Source organism: Apium graveolens, chromosome 4 (genome assembly GCF_009905375.1).
Source record: "Apium graveolens cultivar Ventura chromosome 4, ASM990537v1, whole genome shotgun sequence".
Classification (NCBI taxonomy): domain Eukaryota; kingdom Viridiplantae; phylum Streptophyta; class Magnoliopsida; order Apiales; family Apiaceae; genus Apium; species Apium graveolens.
The window spans coordinates 223,424,841-223,443,564 of NC_133650.1; the positions used below are offsets into that span (position 1 = coordinate 223,424,841).

The 18,724-nt window shown below is 34.0% G+C and overlaps 2 protein-coding genes across 2 annotated transcripts; both read right to left on the reverse strand.

The window, feature by feature from the left end:
- Positions 1–303: 303 nt before the first annotated feature.
- Positions 304–1,955, reverse strand: LOC141719381 (uncharacterized). The gene is made up of 3 exons (XM_074521757.1): positions 1,269–1,955; positions 538–1,071; positions 304–453 (listed from the first exon to the last, which is right to left on the reverse strand). The coding sequence occupies exons 1-3, from the start codon at positions 1,953–1,955 to the stop codon at positions 304–306; spliced, it is 1,371 nt and encodes a 456-aa protein (XP_074377858.1).
- Positions 1,956–4,713: 2,758 nt separating this feature from the next.
- On the reverse strand, positions 4,714–12,095 carry LOC141720650 (putative white-brown complex homolog protein 30). The gene is made up of 14 exons (XM_074523176.1): positions 11,655–12,095; positions 11,485–11,561; positions 10,925–11,212; positions 10,697–10,760; positions 10,443–10,595; positions 10,053–10,087; positions 9,900–9,973; positions 8,676–9,511; positions 7,705–8,001; positions 6,707–7,147; positions 6,086–6,234; positions 5,511–5,800; positions 5,280–5,413; positions 4,714–5,154 (listed from the first exon to the last, which is right to left on the reverse strand). Exons 1-14 carry the CDS (start codon positions 11,894–11,896, stop codon positions 4,998–5,000), a joined length of 3,237 nt encoding a protein of 1,078 aa, XP_074379277.1. The 5' UTR covers positions 11,897–12,095; the 3' UTR covers positions 4,714–4,997.
- Positions 12,096–18,724: the final 6,629 nt, after the last annotated feature.

The window sequence follows — 18,724 nt, forward strand, 5'->3', positions numbered from 1 at the left end:
CCTCCTCTATAAGCTCATCTTCCCCTGTTTCTTTTTCAATGTCATGCCTCTCCATCTCACTTGCAATTTCTTCTTCTTCTTGAGTTTTCTTCTTCTTTTTCCCTCTCTGTTTCTTTGTTGAAGGGGTCCTCTAAGTTTCTTCAGGGCATTTGGTGATGTTATGTCATGATTTCTTATAATTACTACAGTGCATTACCCTGCCTTGTCTACTTAGCTTGCTTAACTTACTATTCCCACCCATGTTAACTGATCCTTCCCAACCTTCTCTCATTCTCTTCCTTTTAGGCCTTCCTCTCAATGTCTTCATTCTTGGAGGTGGCATAATAGTATCTCCATTAACCTCTTCCCAAAAGGCTCACCCCTTATCACTTCCAAACAGTGAGAGTAAGCCTTCATGTAAGTTTCTTTCTTAATATAATGGGACACAAAATCAGTTGGATTAAGCCTACTTTTCTGTATAGCAGCAATAACGTGATAACATGGTACCCCTGTTAACTCCTAAACCCTAAATGAGCATGTATGTTCTTTTAAGTTTACATAAAATCCAATCCCCCTCCACTTCACTTGAAAATTATGCCTCCCATCCCAAAGCACACTACACTCAGAACTTGCTACAACCACATCATTTAAAATTTTCCGAGTTCTAGGAAAAATAATACAATCTACATTTTGCATTGCATCTCTTTTCTGATGTAATCTTTCCATAATCTTATCATGGATATCAGTCAACATGTCAATTAATGGCATGAATCTGGATTTCAGAATCCATGAATTAAAACACTCCGAGATGTTATTCTCGGTGCTATCTATCTTGCAATGTGTTCCAAAGAAAGCTTTAGACCATACATGTGGTTCAAACCTATTCATTATCACCCAAGCCTTCTTTGATGCCTTCTCAAGATCCCTCATTGCAACTTTAAAAGCTTCAGGATGTGTGGCATCACTAGCATCATAAAAAGCATTCCTCACAGCCTCACTTCCATGTTTCTTTCCAAAATTGGAATATATATGCCTTGTGCAATTCATGTGCTCTATATGTGGTAGCAGTTCTTTCACAGCCTTTATTAGCCCCTGTCAAATAGTATCCAACAAAATAAAGATCTATAACCAACAAAAAATTATCCAACACAAAATTATGCAACAAAAAATTATCCAACAAAATAAAAATTATCCAACATAATAAAATAATGAAGGGGCTGATGTACCTTTTGTTGGTCAGAAATGAAGGTATATCCATAAACAGTCCCTAATCCAAGATCTTAATCAACAAGCATTAAGAACCACTTCCAGCTATCATATGATTCAGTCTCAACCACAGCCATTGCAACAGGAAAAATGGAGTTATTTCCATCCCTCCCTACAGCAGATAAAAGTTGTCCCCCACATACTGTCTTCAGGAAGCATCCATCCAAACCAAGGATAGGTCTGCAACCTTCCTTCCATCCCTTTCTCAACTCTACATAACAGACATAAAATCTTTGAAAACAAGGAGAATCTTGTTCATTCATCCTGGTTGTGGATATTTTAACAGTATTCTCCTTGTTACTCTTCAAAATATCACCACCAAACCTCCTCAAACTAGCATAGTGTTTCACCATCTCTTCTCCAATCCCACTTAAAGCTCTTTTTCTAACCCTGCAACATTTGGCATCACATACTCCCACCTTCAAAACTCTCTTGAACTCCTCTGGCATTTCAGATAGCTTCCAGTTTGGATTTCTCCGAATTCTATCCCCATACAGATCTGCAAGATAATTTGTCATAACAAGGTTGTTTTTGTAGTGATAAATGCAGTTATGCTCATCATGTACTGTCTTTATTTTCCATCCCTCATACTCCACCATATATGATAGCCACAACCTAAAAGGGCACCCCTTAGTACACACTATATGCATCCTATACAAGTCATCTACATGGTATTTCAATGGTCTCCCAGTAGCAATAGAATAATCCATCACTGTATTTTTAAATTGTTTTTTACTACCAAAAATGAGTCCAGGCCTCCACTTTATGTCCTTTCCAGCTGTAGAGGGGCTAAAAGGTCATTTACACTTTTCTTTTTAGTGGACATGTTAGGTTCTGCATAAGCAAAGTCCTCATCCTCAGATTCTTCCTCACTGCCAATACCATAAACTGACCCACTTGACATTGAATTATTATCTATCTCTCTCAACAACTCCTCATTAGTGACTCTATAGCCCTCCAAACTGTCTTTAATAAATTGGTTTTTTTCTATTTCAAGCATCTCATGTTCCATTCTAACTTCTTCTCTTATTTTTCTAAAATCCGTAAACTCTTCATCACTCCAATCACTACGCAAGTCCACTTCAAATTCTTCACTATCATCTGCATACTCATTCTCTTTACTCCAGTCACTACCCAGTTTATTAAAGTCCACTTTAACAACTTTTTTTTTACCTCTAAATACTCTCTTCCTAGCAGTCAGTTTAGTCTTCCTCTTTGAAACTCCAATGTCTTCCTCAACTTCATTTTCAGCATTAACTCCACTATTTTCCTCACCTTCATTTCCTGCATTTACTCCACTACTTTTTTCAGCTTCATTCTCTGCATTCACTCCACTGCTTTCATCACCTTCATTCTCCTCATCCACATTGTAGTCACCTTCACTACCCTCATCTTTCACAACTGGTGGTGTCGCCTTGGACCATGAATGAAACACATGTATTTTACACACTCCAGTACCATTTGACATAGTTATATTTACCAACTATAATACATCACTATCACGCAACAACATTTTAAAACCAAGGTCAGGATTAACCCCATCTTTGGCATAATATAGCTTATCATCATCTTTTACTACATCATTCACCATCTCCCTAATCTTCTTCACAAACAATTCTTTAACTTGAATTCATTTAAAACACTTTAACTTAGGTCCAACATATTGATATTTCAGGCAAGTCATAAAATGACCACCATAATATATTACTAGATCTTGAGGCCTGTAAAACACATGCATATCGATTTAGGGTTCATAATTATACTACCAGTTAGGTAACGAGTACAAATTAGGGTTTCAGAATTGTAACAACTACCAATTTAGGTTTTAACCTATATATCACAATAAGATCGAAACTTACATATATAAATCACACATATATACATAGGGTAAATATGAGCATAAGATCGAAACTTACATGATTACTAGGTTGCCTTCAATCTTCGATCAAGTCTGTCATCCGCTTCGATCGATTGATTGCCCCCTTTCTCTAGTCGTATGTGTTGGTTTAGATGTAAGCAATAATAAACCCTTGATTTTCTTTAGTAAATCGGGTTAATTTGATGTGGGTGGTTAATTAGGAACGGGTCGGGTTATTACATCTGGCACAGATGTAGCACTGAAGTGGCACCGACGTGGTTAAAGTTAACGACACACCGTTAAAGTCAATAGCGATTTAACGGACGTGAAAATAATTTGAAATCAAGTGTTACGATTGACAATATTATATGAAACTGTTATGTGACGGAAAGGTTTTTTGGGTTGGTGACCCAAGTGAAAGTTTTCGAAAAGTATAGTGACGAATTTGCCCATTTACCCATTAGTTATATGTTGAATTGTGTAAACACCGTAAACTTTGTATTAAAAACATACCATTAGTTATATCTTGAAACAAGAAGAGATTTTATATTCAATGACAAACTCGAGTCTTGTTTATTGGATGCCATAGGTTATCCTGTGAGTGGGGAGGCAATACACGAGATAGGTAGCCGCCAACAGTTTTCAGAGAGGAATTTATAGGCTGTCCTGGTGCGTACACAATCTATTCGATATTTTGTTTCAGAAAATCTGGGATTTGAATTGGGGCATTCTCATAATTAGGATTCTGGTCGACTGCTTCGTTTGAATCTCACAGGGCCAGGCGTTTATGGGAGAACGGTTACTAATTTGGCCCGGAAGAAGGCTACTCCACCTCAGCCGGCGAAGAAGGGTGAGATTTGGTGATTTGTGATTTTGTTGTTTTTGAATGTGTACGGTATAGGTAAGTCCCATGTGAAGAAAATTATAGGCTGAGGTATCGTTTATCATTTTTTATTTAGGATACATATATTTAGGCTGTTCATTCTTTGGAATAAGTGTAAGTGTGCGTACATTATATCCTTCGCAGATACTTTCATAGGCGGTATTATGAGTACGATAATGATGACGACACACACACATATATATATATATATATATATATATATATATATATATATATATATATATATATATATATTATGGATGATAACAGAATTAGAACCCTTCGTTAAGACATGAATTTTTAAAAAAAATTAAAAATACTCTGTTTGTCCCAACCATTTCTTTACACTATTCTTTTTGGATGTCCCATCCAATTCCTTACATTTCAAAACTTACCAAAAATAGTCAATGGGTCCCACCATTTTCTTCATTTTTCTCCCTTTTCACACTACTTTTACTCCACTATCTTTTTTATATATATTAAAAATCAATGGGTCCCACCACTTTACCCATTTATTTTTTCACTACTTTATACATATTTCTTAATCTCTTTGCCTAAATCAAACGTAAAAAATTGGTTGGGACGGAGGAAGTATAAAATAAAGTATATATAAGCTGTATCTATTAAATTTATTTTTGACAACTAATGTACTAGAATTTGCTTTTTATCAACCCGTTAAGTGCAAAAAGATACATTGTACAAAAGAGTCTGCAATAGAATTGCTGGAAGTACTCAATGTTACCCTGTAACTAAAATTTTAACTTGCACAAATAATGCTACAAGATGTTATATAGCAACATGAATGTTGGAACATGTACTACAGCTGAAGCTTTCCACCATTCATAGTAAAAATCCTGGATCCTGCAGGGACCTTTTCAGCCAAAAATGTACACCTATTATAAGAACCCTATGCTAATCTTTTCTGTGCATGAAGAAAAAGAATGAAGCTGTATGCCCCTCACTTGGTTTGGAAACTAGTAAACCATTCAAATGGAACCTACAAAGATGGATTTACTTCCTCCCTTTCTTAGCCAAACATAAGAATGCTACAATTCGACTAATTACGCCAAGCACTGCGAGAAGAATTAGACATTTGACGAAATCATTGAGATTGTAGTCCATTTCTTTTAAATAATTGCACCTAGTCATTAGGTATACTCCATGGTACCTGAAACGAAAACCAGATTTGTTGCAGACATCAATCGTTAAAGGAAAGAAAGAATCTGCAAACATGTTAGTACTCAGTACCCTCCAAGATACTTTATATTCTATTACAAGGGATTAGTTTGGCACCTTTCAGCATTTGCTATAACAAAAGCTTCTAGAGCCCATGTGGGGTAGATATACTTCGATAGAAGCTTTGATATTCCACCTTCGTTACTCTGATTGGCGATGAGAGTCAAGACGACAGGAAGAAGAACACACCACTGCAATCATAGGATGGGAGTTTGGAATTATAATCAGTATAAAAGACAGGTGCTTGGTTTACTTATCACTTGTTGTTGGAATCTTTACGCAACGTACCAACTGAGCTTGACTGAAATCAAGGAAGATGGCAAATATGTAGGCAATGCCCGTCACGCAGTAGACAAGGCAGAGAAGGATTATGTAGTTGTAACCAAAACTTGATCTTGGACTATTGAAGAAATAGAACATGCTAAGATAAACCACAGGCTTAACAACTGTACTAAAATGATCTACTGTATCTTTGGCTACAAAGTAAGATAGTGTGTTCATTCCGCTGGAGCTCTCCCTTTTGAAGTGTAGTTTGTCCAATGCAAAAGTTCTTAAAGCTGAAATTTTGCATAATAATGCTGCAACATAGCAAATAACAGACCAAACAATCTTAAACAATAATTAGGTAGATTGTGAAAATGAAAAGCTTTAAACTAATTCTCAGTTTCTAACAAGTTTTAATTGTCAACACAGCTACTGAAACATGCATATATCAGTTTATGCTATAGATCGCGCTGCTGATAAATTAGGCAATATAGTCAAAATAGAACACTAGTGTCCAACATGTAGGCCAATACACAGAATATTAGTGTGAAGTAAAGAAAATAATCAGATGGCCATAGGACCAATTTTGGGCAACTTACAAACAGCAATGATGGTGTAAGTATAGCCAAGAGCCCCAAATTCTTCATCATTTGCTTTAGCAAGGGTTCCTAAGCATGCACCAGCAAGCAAAAGGATCAGATAATCTGCTGCTTGTCCTCTGGCTTCTCGCAGACGCTGCTTGCCCACCCTGAAAATGTGTTGATATTACTCAGACAACAAGTGATGTAACATACTAAAATAAAAATAATTGAGCCCCCAAATCAAGTGTCAAGAGTTCTTTCAATCAATGTAGAGCTAAATATACTTGGTTTGTAAGATGATGATATTAGTAGTCTACTGACTTAGAGAACCTTCCAAAAATAGTAGGTTGTTGATAAGATTAGTCTACTGTGGAGGACCTTCCAAAATTGCAGAAATGATAACAAGTGCCAATAGGATTTGATTCATCACAGATTCACATATGAAGCACTAAAGTTTTTCAACCTAAGAATTTATCATCAAATTTAAATTGCAATATTGCAGGATAACAATCTTAACATTTTATTCTACAAGTTATATTTATTAAAGTGAATAACCATTCCAATGAAGAAAACAGAAAAAAGTTGGCGGACACAGTCCATGATCAATTCAGACCTAAAAGATTGAAATGAGAGCTTTACCTTCCAAGAAAATATCTATATTGCCTAATTACACCAGGAGTGACTCTGTTAGATAGCTCACTAGGTTTCATGTCAGTGTCGGAATGATTTTGGTTAATCTGAATATTGTGCTTTGTATCTTTCCACATTTCACCAGCAGCTGAATCAGAACCTGCCGTGGATGCTGCAATTTCATCACAAATCTGCATCATGTCTGGAGGTACCGAGTAGCCATTGCGAAGCATCCATCTGACTGGAAGCTGCTGTACTGTCATCCCAGGTCCTAGTTTTACTATACCCTCGAGTAGGTCAATAAAGTGGTCAGGTGGATTCACGCGATCAGGTACTACTATTCCTAGGTCTGCAAAGTATTCTTCAGCTTTCTTTACAGACCCATGGTAAACTGTAAGACCACCTTTTGCTAGAAGTATCAAGTCATCAAACATCTTGTACAGGGCGTAACTGAAGAAGAAAATTACATAATATAGAATAAAATATCAATGCACTGAAAGTAGAAGTTCTATACAGAAGCATTTTAAAAAGTATTTTGTTCAGACTAAAGTTTTGATGGAATCCTCTCATTAAAGGACAGAGACGCAATCCTTTTCTAACAGCACTCATTGTCATGTATTGCTTTAATATATTTCCTTTCGTTTATACATAGTTAGGAGCCGAAGTTCTTTGTTATACAGTGTCGAGTTATTGAGGCCAAAATAGATAGCATGTATAATTTTACTATCTTCTTTACCTGCCTCAGGTCACTTGAGTGACATCTCAGAAATATCTCAACAATTAATATTCCGAGTAACATGTTTACTTTGTCAATTTTGTTCCAATAACTATAATTTACTGCACCGACATGGACAGATAAGACAGATAACTTCTTTCGGGATGTTCTATATTAGGTTATAAGATTTCATTAGTAACAACAGATAAGTTGTCATATTTAGAGACTGATCAAATAATATATAAAAATAAAAAAATTAATTTGAGCCAAATTTATAGTAACCAGATACTACCTTGGTTGATGAACAACCATGCAGATGTTAACCCCTTCAAGTGCTTCACGTCGAAGTGCTCTAAGAAGCAAATTGGAAGATGAGCTGTCCAAGCCAGTGGTAGGTTCATCCAAGATTAATAAAGAAGGTTCCATGACCATTTCTAACCCAACATTCACCCGTTTCCTCTGACCTCCAGAAATTCCACGCTTCTCTACCGTTCCAACTAGAGAATCCCTTACTGCCTGCAGTCCTAGTGACTCGATCACTCTTTCAACAACAAGAACCTTATCAGCTTTCGGAAGGTCCACAGATAGTCTACAATAATTTCACAATTTATAAAATTCACAATCAGTAAAAAACGGATAAAACCCAACTTCATAAGAAGTTAAACAGCAGTTAAGATGAATCCTCAAGCAACTAATACAATTTTGAACACCTTACCCCTAAGGAAGAGCAAATAAAATTCTATCAAGTTGGAAAAAGAAAAATAAAAGAACCAATGGAGAGGATAAGTTCATAGGTTTTATAACAAAATCTACAAATAATGAAAGTGGAAAAAGCAAAAAACAAAAATTCAATCAACATGTTATGAAAGATTTGGCTAGTACACTGAAAGTGGATTAGCAAAGAACAGATACACATAGAATTAACCCTCATTGCATATTTTGTAGAAGCACATCTAGGTCTCAAAGGCAGCAACCGGAAAATATGTGGAAAAACCAGTTATGACATAATTGATTTAATTATGGTACAATGACTGTAAAAGGGCCAAGTGATGAGAAACATTATACAGTAGCTCATTTTATTGCAGATGTTCAGCACCTGTGAAGCTTAACTTCTTGGTCATCATAGAACAGACAAAAAATTGGCCTCCGGTACTTTGAAGCACAAAAACTCTTTACTTTAAGCAGTAAAAACAGACAGTTTTTAGTTGAAAAGCAAAGGGGAAACTTTGAGATAGTCATGAGTTTCGTAGGCAACTCTCATACCTACAGCGTGCACTGAACCGCAAGTTCTCTTCTACTGTCAAGTTTCCATGGACGATATCATCTTGTGGGACAAAACCAATGATTTTCTGGTATGCCCGGATTGATTCATCTTTTCCATTAATAAGAATTAGACCTGACCTAACACAACCAGTGTCCTTTCCTACTACAGAAGAAAGAAATGTTGTTTTTCCAGCCCCAGATGGTCCCATGACAGCGGAAATCCGACCTGGCATAAGTTTCCCAGTAACACATCTCATTATGTGCTTGTTTTTTTTCTTCAGTGTTAAGGTTAGATCCTTGAATACAACTTCTATTGGAGGCCTGGTCGTCAATTCAGTGTCCGTGGCCATTGAGATAACTCCAGAGAAGGTCATATTTTGATTTTTCTCTTCCATGGCTTTCTCTTTTTCGAGTTGACCATATGCATACCTAAAAATTTGGCTCCGTGTATGCAATTCTTTGGCCTTGGGCTTTTTCTGATGTTTATCTCCAATTTCTACATGGAAGCCCTCATGACCATCTGGATCATCCTCAATGGAGTGTAACATTTTTGTGAGGTTGGTTGGTTCCTTGTTCTTTGAAGCCTTTGACTTTTCAGCTTTCTTTGCACTTGTCTTTCGTGAAAATGTCCGTGATAACTGTTGTTGCAAACCACTCAAACCCGAAGGTTCCTTTGACGCGTTATCTTTTGCAGCTTTCCACCTTTGTCTTGCTTGTGCAGTTTCTCGCGCTGTCCTTGCTGCGGCTTCCCTGGACTTGGCTTGTCTTGCATGTCGAGTTGAGAGGACTTGGTCGGAACAGTTATATATGATGATCAGTACCAGAGCCACCACACCCTACATACAAAAGTAAAAGGTGAACAACATCGCCTTCCATTTTGCAGCTGCGATTTGCAAGTCTTGTGTGCATATAAATTATATAACTATCGCATTCTACATGCTAGTACTTATGAATATATTACAAGTCTTAAAAAATTTGTTGGGGAATTTAATTACTAACTACTTGAATAAGACGAATTAGTGACTCATCTACAGAACGTGCCACAAGGTATAGTTACATGACCAACAGACACTAAATCTGCATATGCAGAAATCACCCAAAGATATACTTTAAATTGCAAATAGCAAGCATATACAAATATTATGAAAACAAAGACATGCAAGACAAAGATCTTTGACGGCAAAATAACATATATTCTAACTCTATGGTGAAGAAAAGACTTACAAAAACCAAAAGCCCATAATAATGCATGTTTTGATTTGCAGTATTTGCATTGCAGGTACTCATCTTGAAGCATGCTGCAAGATGATAAGCAGAGTGAGGCTAGGCTACATTGCCCTCTCAAGGTTTACCAATAGTGCAACACTAAGAAATTACCTTTCTGAGCTGTAGTCCCCTGCCTGCAGAAATGTCTGAAATTGCCAAAAAAAATGAAACTCATCAGTGGTTGTACTTACAAAGGATTAAACTGTCTAATATAGTCATCAGATTCCAGATATAGATATTCTGTTAGCATACTTTTGACATTGTGATTTTAAACAAAATGACATTGGCAACTCTTTCATATTCATGCTATGAAAGCAACCATAAACTTTTGGTTCAATTTAAGCTGCTCAAACAAGTATTATAACAAAAAAAAGGACACCAATATTTGTAAATTTTTTCATTTTAATGTTGGTCACAGGTCAGGCTAACTTATGCTCACAACCAATAGCTGCTTAGAAATAGATGGACAACTATGAGGAGTTTTGAGAAAAAACCAATTACCCTTTAGTACAGGAATTCTTCTGGGCAGTGCTTGGGCAGTAATAACCTGCCTTGCAAAATAGATTCTTTCCAGCTCTAACTGATAATGGGGCCCAAAGGTCAGCTCCACCACAGGCATGATTTATCTTTCCAGGAGGCAGTTGATAGTGATATCTGTAAATGTTCTCTACCAAGATATGTATTAATGGATCATATAAACTATACAAGGACCAGGATACAAGGAAAGACAAGTATAAGCAAGGAATTGAACTTACGGATCACATACACCAGTAGTCTTGTTGAGAGTTGCACGTGGACAGTAGGCACCTAATGGGCAAGCTTCATTCATAGGGAAATAATTCATGTATTAGCTGAACCCTTTTATTTATGTGATGGTGCTTAGAATTCACGAAGCTAGTCTAATTAGGAAAAAAAAAGGAACATTGCTGATAAATGTTCATGATTTCGGAAAAATATTAACGAGTTCATGAGAAGTCACTTACGCATCATGCAAGTAAGACCCGACGGACAAAAGAAGCCTGGACAACAAGCCTGACAGTCAAAATTTCGGTCAGGGATGCTTCTCGAGTTTTTCAAGTCCGCTTTCTGATCTTTAGGAAGACTACATGCATATCCTGGCTCACACCCAGTATCCCAGGAAGTCAAATTACAGTTCTTATTTGGTTTCAATACATGATTCGTCTTTGAATCTTCATTTCCATCCTTCTTGTAAAAACTAGTAAAGTAGAACTTCATCTCTGCTGCTGAACATATTCTTGTAGTGATGTCTCCTGTTATAATAGTGACATTTAAAATCAGTAGAGGAGACAATTTTTACAATCACAACTAACTGATACAAAAATTAATAATATCTAAAACAAATCAATGAAAGAATCGACTTGAAATCGTTGTAGTTAGTCTCTGCTTTTCAAAAGCATATAGTTGGGAGTAAAACATTAACATATACAAGTGATTCTAGCAGTGTTGATCAATAGCAGCATGCATGCATTAGCATATAATAACAACTTCCCAAACAATACAATATATATATGAAAAGAAATACCTTTCAACTGCTGAACACAATCATTTATAAAAGTCAGGTCCTTTGAGAAGTTAAATGCTGAATTCATATCAGTTTTTCTGGAACACCAAACACAAACAACATTACAACATAAGCAAACTAATTTAGAAGATTTGATGAGGGGAACAATTAATATAGGTAAATTCACTCACACATCTTTAATGCAATAGCCTAGTTCCGCCTTGATATCATCATGAAACACAACAGTGAGATTTGAAACTTGATCATATATGTGTTTCGCGACGATCGGTACCATCTGCGAGTTACCTGATTGACTACCATAGTCATCCCCATCTATACAAGAAACCCGAGGCAGAATAATAACTGATAAGGATAATATATATGTTATCCAACACCAAGCATTCATCCTTCTCCCACAACTCATTTGAAACATCTCCCCTGTTTATTATCTATATATTTTATTTCATAAACTTCAAAGGTGATGAACATGAAGTGCCTCCTCAGACATAAATCGAGGCATTATGAAAATGACAGAGGAATTGATGCATGCTATCTATCTTAACAATGTGGGTTTTTCTTGTGTTTTCCAATAACTTCTTTTCGAGTCACGACCACAAGGAAGAAGAATGTTTGTGGAGAGAGAGGCTATAGTGTTTGGAATTAAACAACTCCATTTTTTCTGTTTGAAGAAATGGAGGGGAGAGATTTATGGCGGTTCTCAAGGAACTAATGTTCTGTTTTTGTAGCTTATATATTAAGTTCTAAAACTAGCAAGGCCAAGAAATATGTAAACATCTTTTTACATTTTATTGTCGATTTAATTTGCAATACTTCAGATCATTCTGTAAATGAGTGGGTTTTAATTAACCTCTTGACATGGGGCTGAATTCGAAAAACTGAACCAAAATTCATAAAATCGAAATCTTATTCAAAATCTGAATCATATAATTTCGTAATTATCCGAAATCCAATTTAACTTATTTGAAAATTACCCAAATAAAAAATTTAACCGAGAATGATCCGAAATATTATATTGGATTATAACTTCGAATCGATCAAAATCAAAAAATATATTATCTAAACCGAATATTACCCCAAATAAACAAAATTCATACTAACAATTTTTTGTTTATGATATCATAATTATTTAAACATAAGGTTTTGTAAAAGTATATAATATTATATTAAAAATATTACATTAAATAAAAAAGATTTTTTAAGTCTCACAATGCTGGAAAAATGATAAATTAACCGAAAATATTTGAACCTAATTTAATCTGAACCCATATTTTGTTCGATTTTAGTCAGAATTTCATCGAATTAGACCCAAAACGGAATCACATCCGATTCGATCTGATCCGATTATCTCCAAATATCATAATCTGAAAGTAGATCTGATCTAAAATTGATCAGATTCGAAACCGATCCGATTATCCGAATTGTCAAAATATTTTAATCTAGTAAAATAAATGTTTGTACATCCTTACTCTTACTAACTTATTTAATATTAAACTAATCAAAATTGAAATCGCCTTCGACTCCTATTAATTTATTTGATTTATAGCATGATTTATCTCCCTCCGAGAACTAAAAGCACTTTTATTCTGTAAAACCTATATAATAGAAAGACAGTAGAAATCAACATCTAAAAACAAATTTTTAATTCCAAACACGCCTTTATCACTACTATTATGTAATACCCTCAATATTTACAATAAATAAATAATACTTGAGTTCCGCAAAAACTACCTTTCTAAATTTTATTTCAATGATAATCGAGAAAATTTTATTTATTCTAACTAAAATACATCATTAGGACCTATTTAACCGGTATGTTCTAAAACAAAAGTAAACATCTTCATTCTCGTATTAAAATCAAACCCCAAAAAAAATATATTTTTAAACTTATTTCAATGATAAGTAAGAAAATTTTAACAATTCTAGTTAAACTACCTTATTAAAACCTATTTAATTGATTGGACTAAAATAAAAGTTAATATTTGTATTATTTTATTAAATTGATATATACTATGAACGGTATAATACACTTCATGCGGTAGCAATAATTGATGTATATTATTACTCAGGTCAAAAAGGACCAAAACATAATTAAAATTACACCAAAGATAATCGGTCAAGTTGGTCGGTATAATAAACACATTATATAATTTGAACATAATAAATTAATTTTTATTTTAATCCTAATACGTATATAAAGCAATTATCTTTTCCAGCTAAAACTCATTATTTTTTCTCAATTTTTTCAATTAAAGCACCTTTTTTTTTGAAAAATATCACGACGATTCTATTTAATAAAATAAAATAAAATATTATATTTACTAATAAATAAACCCGTAAAAATAGTATATGACTAAACATAATTTATATACTATTGATTTGAACTAAAACTTAAATTTTATTTAAAACATAACCATTTTTTGTAAAAATACGTATAAAATTTAATAAAACTATATCGTTTAATCAGTAACATTATTTTTTTTAAATAACTTTATCATGAAATTATATCATTTAAAAATTTAAAATAAAAAATTTAGGAAGTCAATTTAAATATTTTTTTTAAAAAAATCGAATTATAAAAAATGCCCGTGCATAGCACGGGTTTTAAACTAATATATACTATTATATTAAAGACAAACAATGAATGTTTAGTTGCTAGTCGGTCTGGCCAGCGTAATTATAGTAATATTTAAAATAAAACACTTTCATAAATTGAAAAGTATTCATAAAAAAATTATAATATGTCTAATGGTTTTCGTTAAAATAAAGTAATATATAAAATTCACCCGGTCGGGCTAAACAAAATTATACTATTGATCCAATTTTAAATAAAAAATTAAAAAAAAACTACATATAGTTAGTTGGATTTGAAGAATCGGGATAAAATAAAATAATAAATATTATTGATCCCGCTAAAAACATTATATTATTGGACCAGAGTATTACAAAATAAAAATTTAAAAGGAAATTCGTGTAGTCGATATAATGTCATCAAACTAAAACAAAATAATACATATTAACCATTCGGTCTAAAATAAAACAATAATTACTCTGGGCTAAAATATAATAAACAAAATAGTAAGTATAATTAGTTGGATTTGGTTGATATAACAAACCTCTAAGCTAACATAAATTATTTGCCATTGACACATAAAATTTTACCACTGATTCGGGTTTAAACATATTAAACTAACATAAATCTGAATATAGTTAGTTGGATTTGGTCGGTTAACAGACTAATGATAATTCGTATACTATTGATCTCACCTAAAATTTACCTCGTTAGGTCTGTAATCAACTGTAGAGGGGGGTGAATACAGTTTATGCAAACAATTCGATAAAGCTTTAACATAATCAACAATTTTTATATTAACAGATAAAAACTGATTACAAAAGTACTCTCTCAAAAGGATGAACAAATATCCTTGAGAGCTGCTAGGTTATGCGAATGATATAACAATGTACGCAATGCTTAAAGCATAAACCTAATATGTGCTTTATATAGAGCACAGTTACACAATCAATAAGGAATCATATTCTATTACAATAAGGAAGCCTATTACATATCCATGTATGATTGCTTCTGAGATAAAGTGTAATAACCCCAATTTTTGGGAAATTTTTGAAATCCTTATGAATAGTGTTTTTGCTGAATGAGAAAACTTTTCATACCACACTATGTAGGGGTTCTGATATGGATATTCTGAGATTTTATTAGTACTTTATATGGGATATAAGTGTATGTAAAGATCGTCAGAATCCAAATCCGAACACTTTGATTTTTCCCGGAAATACACTAGATACGGAAAGATTTGAGAAAAAGGTAACAGGATAAAAAGGATTTAAATTAAAGGATTATAGGAGAGGATCATAAAAGGAATATAATATATTGAGAAAGGTTAAGGCAACCTAAGTAATAAGATCCCGGGTATGATCCCTCAAACGATAAACGAAAACGAAAGTTAAGCGAACCGTATAACAGATCAGCGGTCATTAGGCAAATGATTAGGAAGTTAATCAAGGGGATTAGTGGGGATGATGTCATCCAGCCAATAGAAAGAGGACAAGGAGGGGAGGATGACATCATGAGGATGACACAAGCATGACAAAAAAGGAAGGAGATGTGGTGACTTTTTAACCACACAAAATCAAGGGCAACTAGGTAATTTACTAAAACAAACACAAAAATCAAACCAACCAAGCCAAGCAAATCATTTTTCATCAAAATCAAAAAGAAACCAAGGCATTGTTCTTCATGCTCTCGGCCAAAACAGAACCAGAACACTAAAACTGTTGTATCTCCTTCATTTCTCACTCAAATATTGTGTTCTATAGCTCATTGGAAAGGTATTGAGATGGCCTACAACTCTTGTTCACAAGTCTCGTCCAAATAATCATGGTAAGACCATCATTTTTACAGTTCTTTAAATCGGACTTTTAGAAACTTCAAAGCCTAACTTTGTGTTCTTGATTTCTTTGGAAAGATCAAGCTTGTAGGAGGCTCCCTAAGGCTTCCTAGCAACTTAACACCTCCCAAGGAAGGTATAAACTTCAAACCCCAGCCTTTACTTTATTTGTTAGTAAGTTTAATGGTTGGTGTTGTGAAATGAGAAGCATGGATTGTGATTATTAGTAGTTTGGTTTGATTTGGAAGTGTTTTGGTAATTGAAGCTTGATTATAGTTCATAGGTCTTGATTGTGGTTGTTTGAGTTGAAAACCTTGGAGATTATGGACTGATGTGGTATGGTTTAGGTGAAGTTTTGTTGTATTGATGGTTATGAGTTGGTTGGTGGTTAATTGGAGTAGTTTAAACATTGGTAATCGCGTAAACATAGCCGTCGTAACGTCCGATTTTCTTTGGACTGTTTTTGTGCATAACATTAGGACCCGAGAACCCCCTGCTAGATTATGACCACTGCCATGTTTAGATAGCTCATGTTACGAGCTTCGTTTTGATATGTAGTTCGTTCGATTCCGATGCACGGTTTAGGAGAAACGACCGTTTCAAGTAACGGCGTTTCGCGAACGAAACTTTTCCCCTCGCCTTACTTTGAAACATAGGTTAAAGACCAATAAGGGTTAATTAATGTATGAAACATTTATGGTAAGTGTGTTAGGCAGTTGGTAAGACACTCGTGAAGGAATCGCTTTAAAACTCGTAAAGGTTAAATTATTAAAAATGGTGGAGCCGAGGGTACCCGAGTGACTTAAGCGAATCAGTGAGCGCAAAACAAGCGTTAGAGTCTAAGTTAGTTAAAGTATAGATTTACAAGTGATTTTGGTTTAATTCCAACTTACTTATTGTTTATAGGTTACCAGACTCGTCCCGAGCCTTTTATCACCCCAAGTCGCTCAGGCAAGTTTTCTACCCGTTATACTATTGTTGTGATGAATATGTGTATATGCATGATCTTGCGATAAATGCATATTGGTTATTAGAAAATTCTTGCGTTATATTGTAGCATGTGATATGGTATATATGCATGCCTGTTTCATATTCTTGATTTATATATCTATTGGTTCAAATGCTTATAGTTGCATAATACCTATGTTAGAGGATAGCGGTAACTTGCATATACCCTTAGTATAGGGACCCAAAGGTAAAAATATTTTCTAAAACCGGGAGTCGAGGATCCCGAGTAGATTTTGTATATATGGATATGGATATATATATATATATATATATTTATATATATATATGGTTATAGTTTTCCAAACTATTAATCGAATAAGGTTTATTCGATAACTTTATTTTATTAATGAATATTATCTTGAATATTCATTCGAGGGCTTATGACTCCTTTTATTTTATTAATTGAATATTATTTGAATATTCATTTGAGGATGTATGACTCCTTTATTTTATTTAATGAATATTATTTATAATATTCATTCGAGGTATTATGACTCCGCTTATTACTGAAATATATTCTTTATTTCATTAGAGAATAAAGTGTTAATAATCAAACTTATTTTCGATTATTCAAATAAAGATAATACTTTCATATAAGTATATCTTTGGTTATTTAATGTTTATTTCAAGTATAAGTTTTAATACTTCTACTTCAATTATTTTTATAAAGATTATTCTTTATGGGAATATTATTTAAATAATAATATTCAGATATTTTCTAATATATGGGGACTGATTTACTTCATTAAATCAGCTTTACTCCAAACACTCTTTAAAGTGTTTTCGAGTCTTCAAAATGATTTTTAAAAGTTAGAGCGGATCCCAAAACTCATTTTTATATTTAAGATCTTCCTTTTAAGGGGATTTAAATACTCGCTCAAAACCTGAGGGATCCGGCTCTATGGTGTATTTTATATTCGCAACAAGGTTGCTGTTTTGATAAATGAATTGATTACTTGCCCAATGTTCGGGAAGTAAGCCCATCTAATTGAGTCGGCATAAGCGACAGGCCGGGGTACGGTCTATCAAAGTGTAAGTGGCTGGGTGGCAGTCCATCAACGCGTAAGAGGCCGGGTGGCGGTCCAGCACAAGGTCCTTATGTGGCCAGGGTGATGACCGGTGGGGGATTCATCCATCTACTAGTAGAAAAGGTTACTTATTGGTATCTTTGCCTGATCAGCAAGATATCTGGTTTATGCCAAAATTCTTTTCCTTTCCAAAATTCATTGGATGTTTCAAACTCTGTTCATACTTTACATAACAGAGGTTCCAGGAAATGTTTAAGAGATATATATATGTGGATATATATATATCGGGACTAAATAAAGTATCTCGTAACTTTATTTCATTCAATAATATTTCAAAGATTGAATCTATTCAAATCTTGTCTTGTAGTCTCATCTATGTGATGAACTTTTGAAACTGATTGTAACTTGAACGGTGGTAGTTCAAGTGGTATTGGGAAAGATATAAGTATATTGGGGTATTTGGTAACCTCATCTTTTAAACTTATATCTAATTAATAATTGTCTTATGAATGACAAAGATTTTCAGAAAAACGTTGAGACAAGGTTAGATATATGAGATCACCTTGCAACGATATTTTTTATACAGTTATACACTGGGACTTTGTGTATATTATGCATGGAAGAGGACTTCCAATATTTTGAAAAGTATATATGTATATATACTGAATATTTTGCGACTTCATCGCATTAAGATATCAAACTTGGTTCATTTCTTTTGACCAAGACTTTCATGAGTATTATGAGTAGGCTCATATACTATTAATCATTATACATATTATTTTGGTGGGCTTGCTGCTCACC

Bases quoted from the DNA above. Each gene is read 5' to 3' on its own strand.
- LOC141719381 (XM_074521757.1), bottom strand. From the start codon at position 1,955: ATGGATTATTCTATTGCTACTGGGAGACCATTGAAATACCATGTAGAT. The intron at 1,072-1,268 runs GTTGATTAAGAT...ACTATTTGACAG, and splicing joins GGAAGTGGTTCTTAATGCTT to GGGCTAATAAAGGCTGTGAA. The intron at 454-537 runs GTAAACTTAAAA...GCTGCTATACAG, and splicing joins GGAGGGGGATTGGATTTTAT to AAAAGTAGGCTTAATCCAAC.
- LOC141720650 (XM_074523176.1), bottom strand. From the start codon at position 11,896: ATGTTTCAAATGAGTTGTGGGAGAAGGATGAATGCTTGGTGTTGGATA. The intron at 9,974-10,052 runs GTAATTTCTTAG...ATCATCTTGCAG, and splicing joins GGGGACTACAGCTCAGAAAG to CATGCTTCAAGATGAGTACC. The intron at 9,512-9,899 runs GTAAGTCTTTTC...TTTTGTATGTAG, and splicing joins ATTATGGGCTTTTGGTTTTT to GGTGTGGTGGCTCTGGTACT.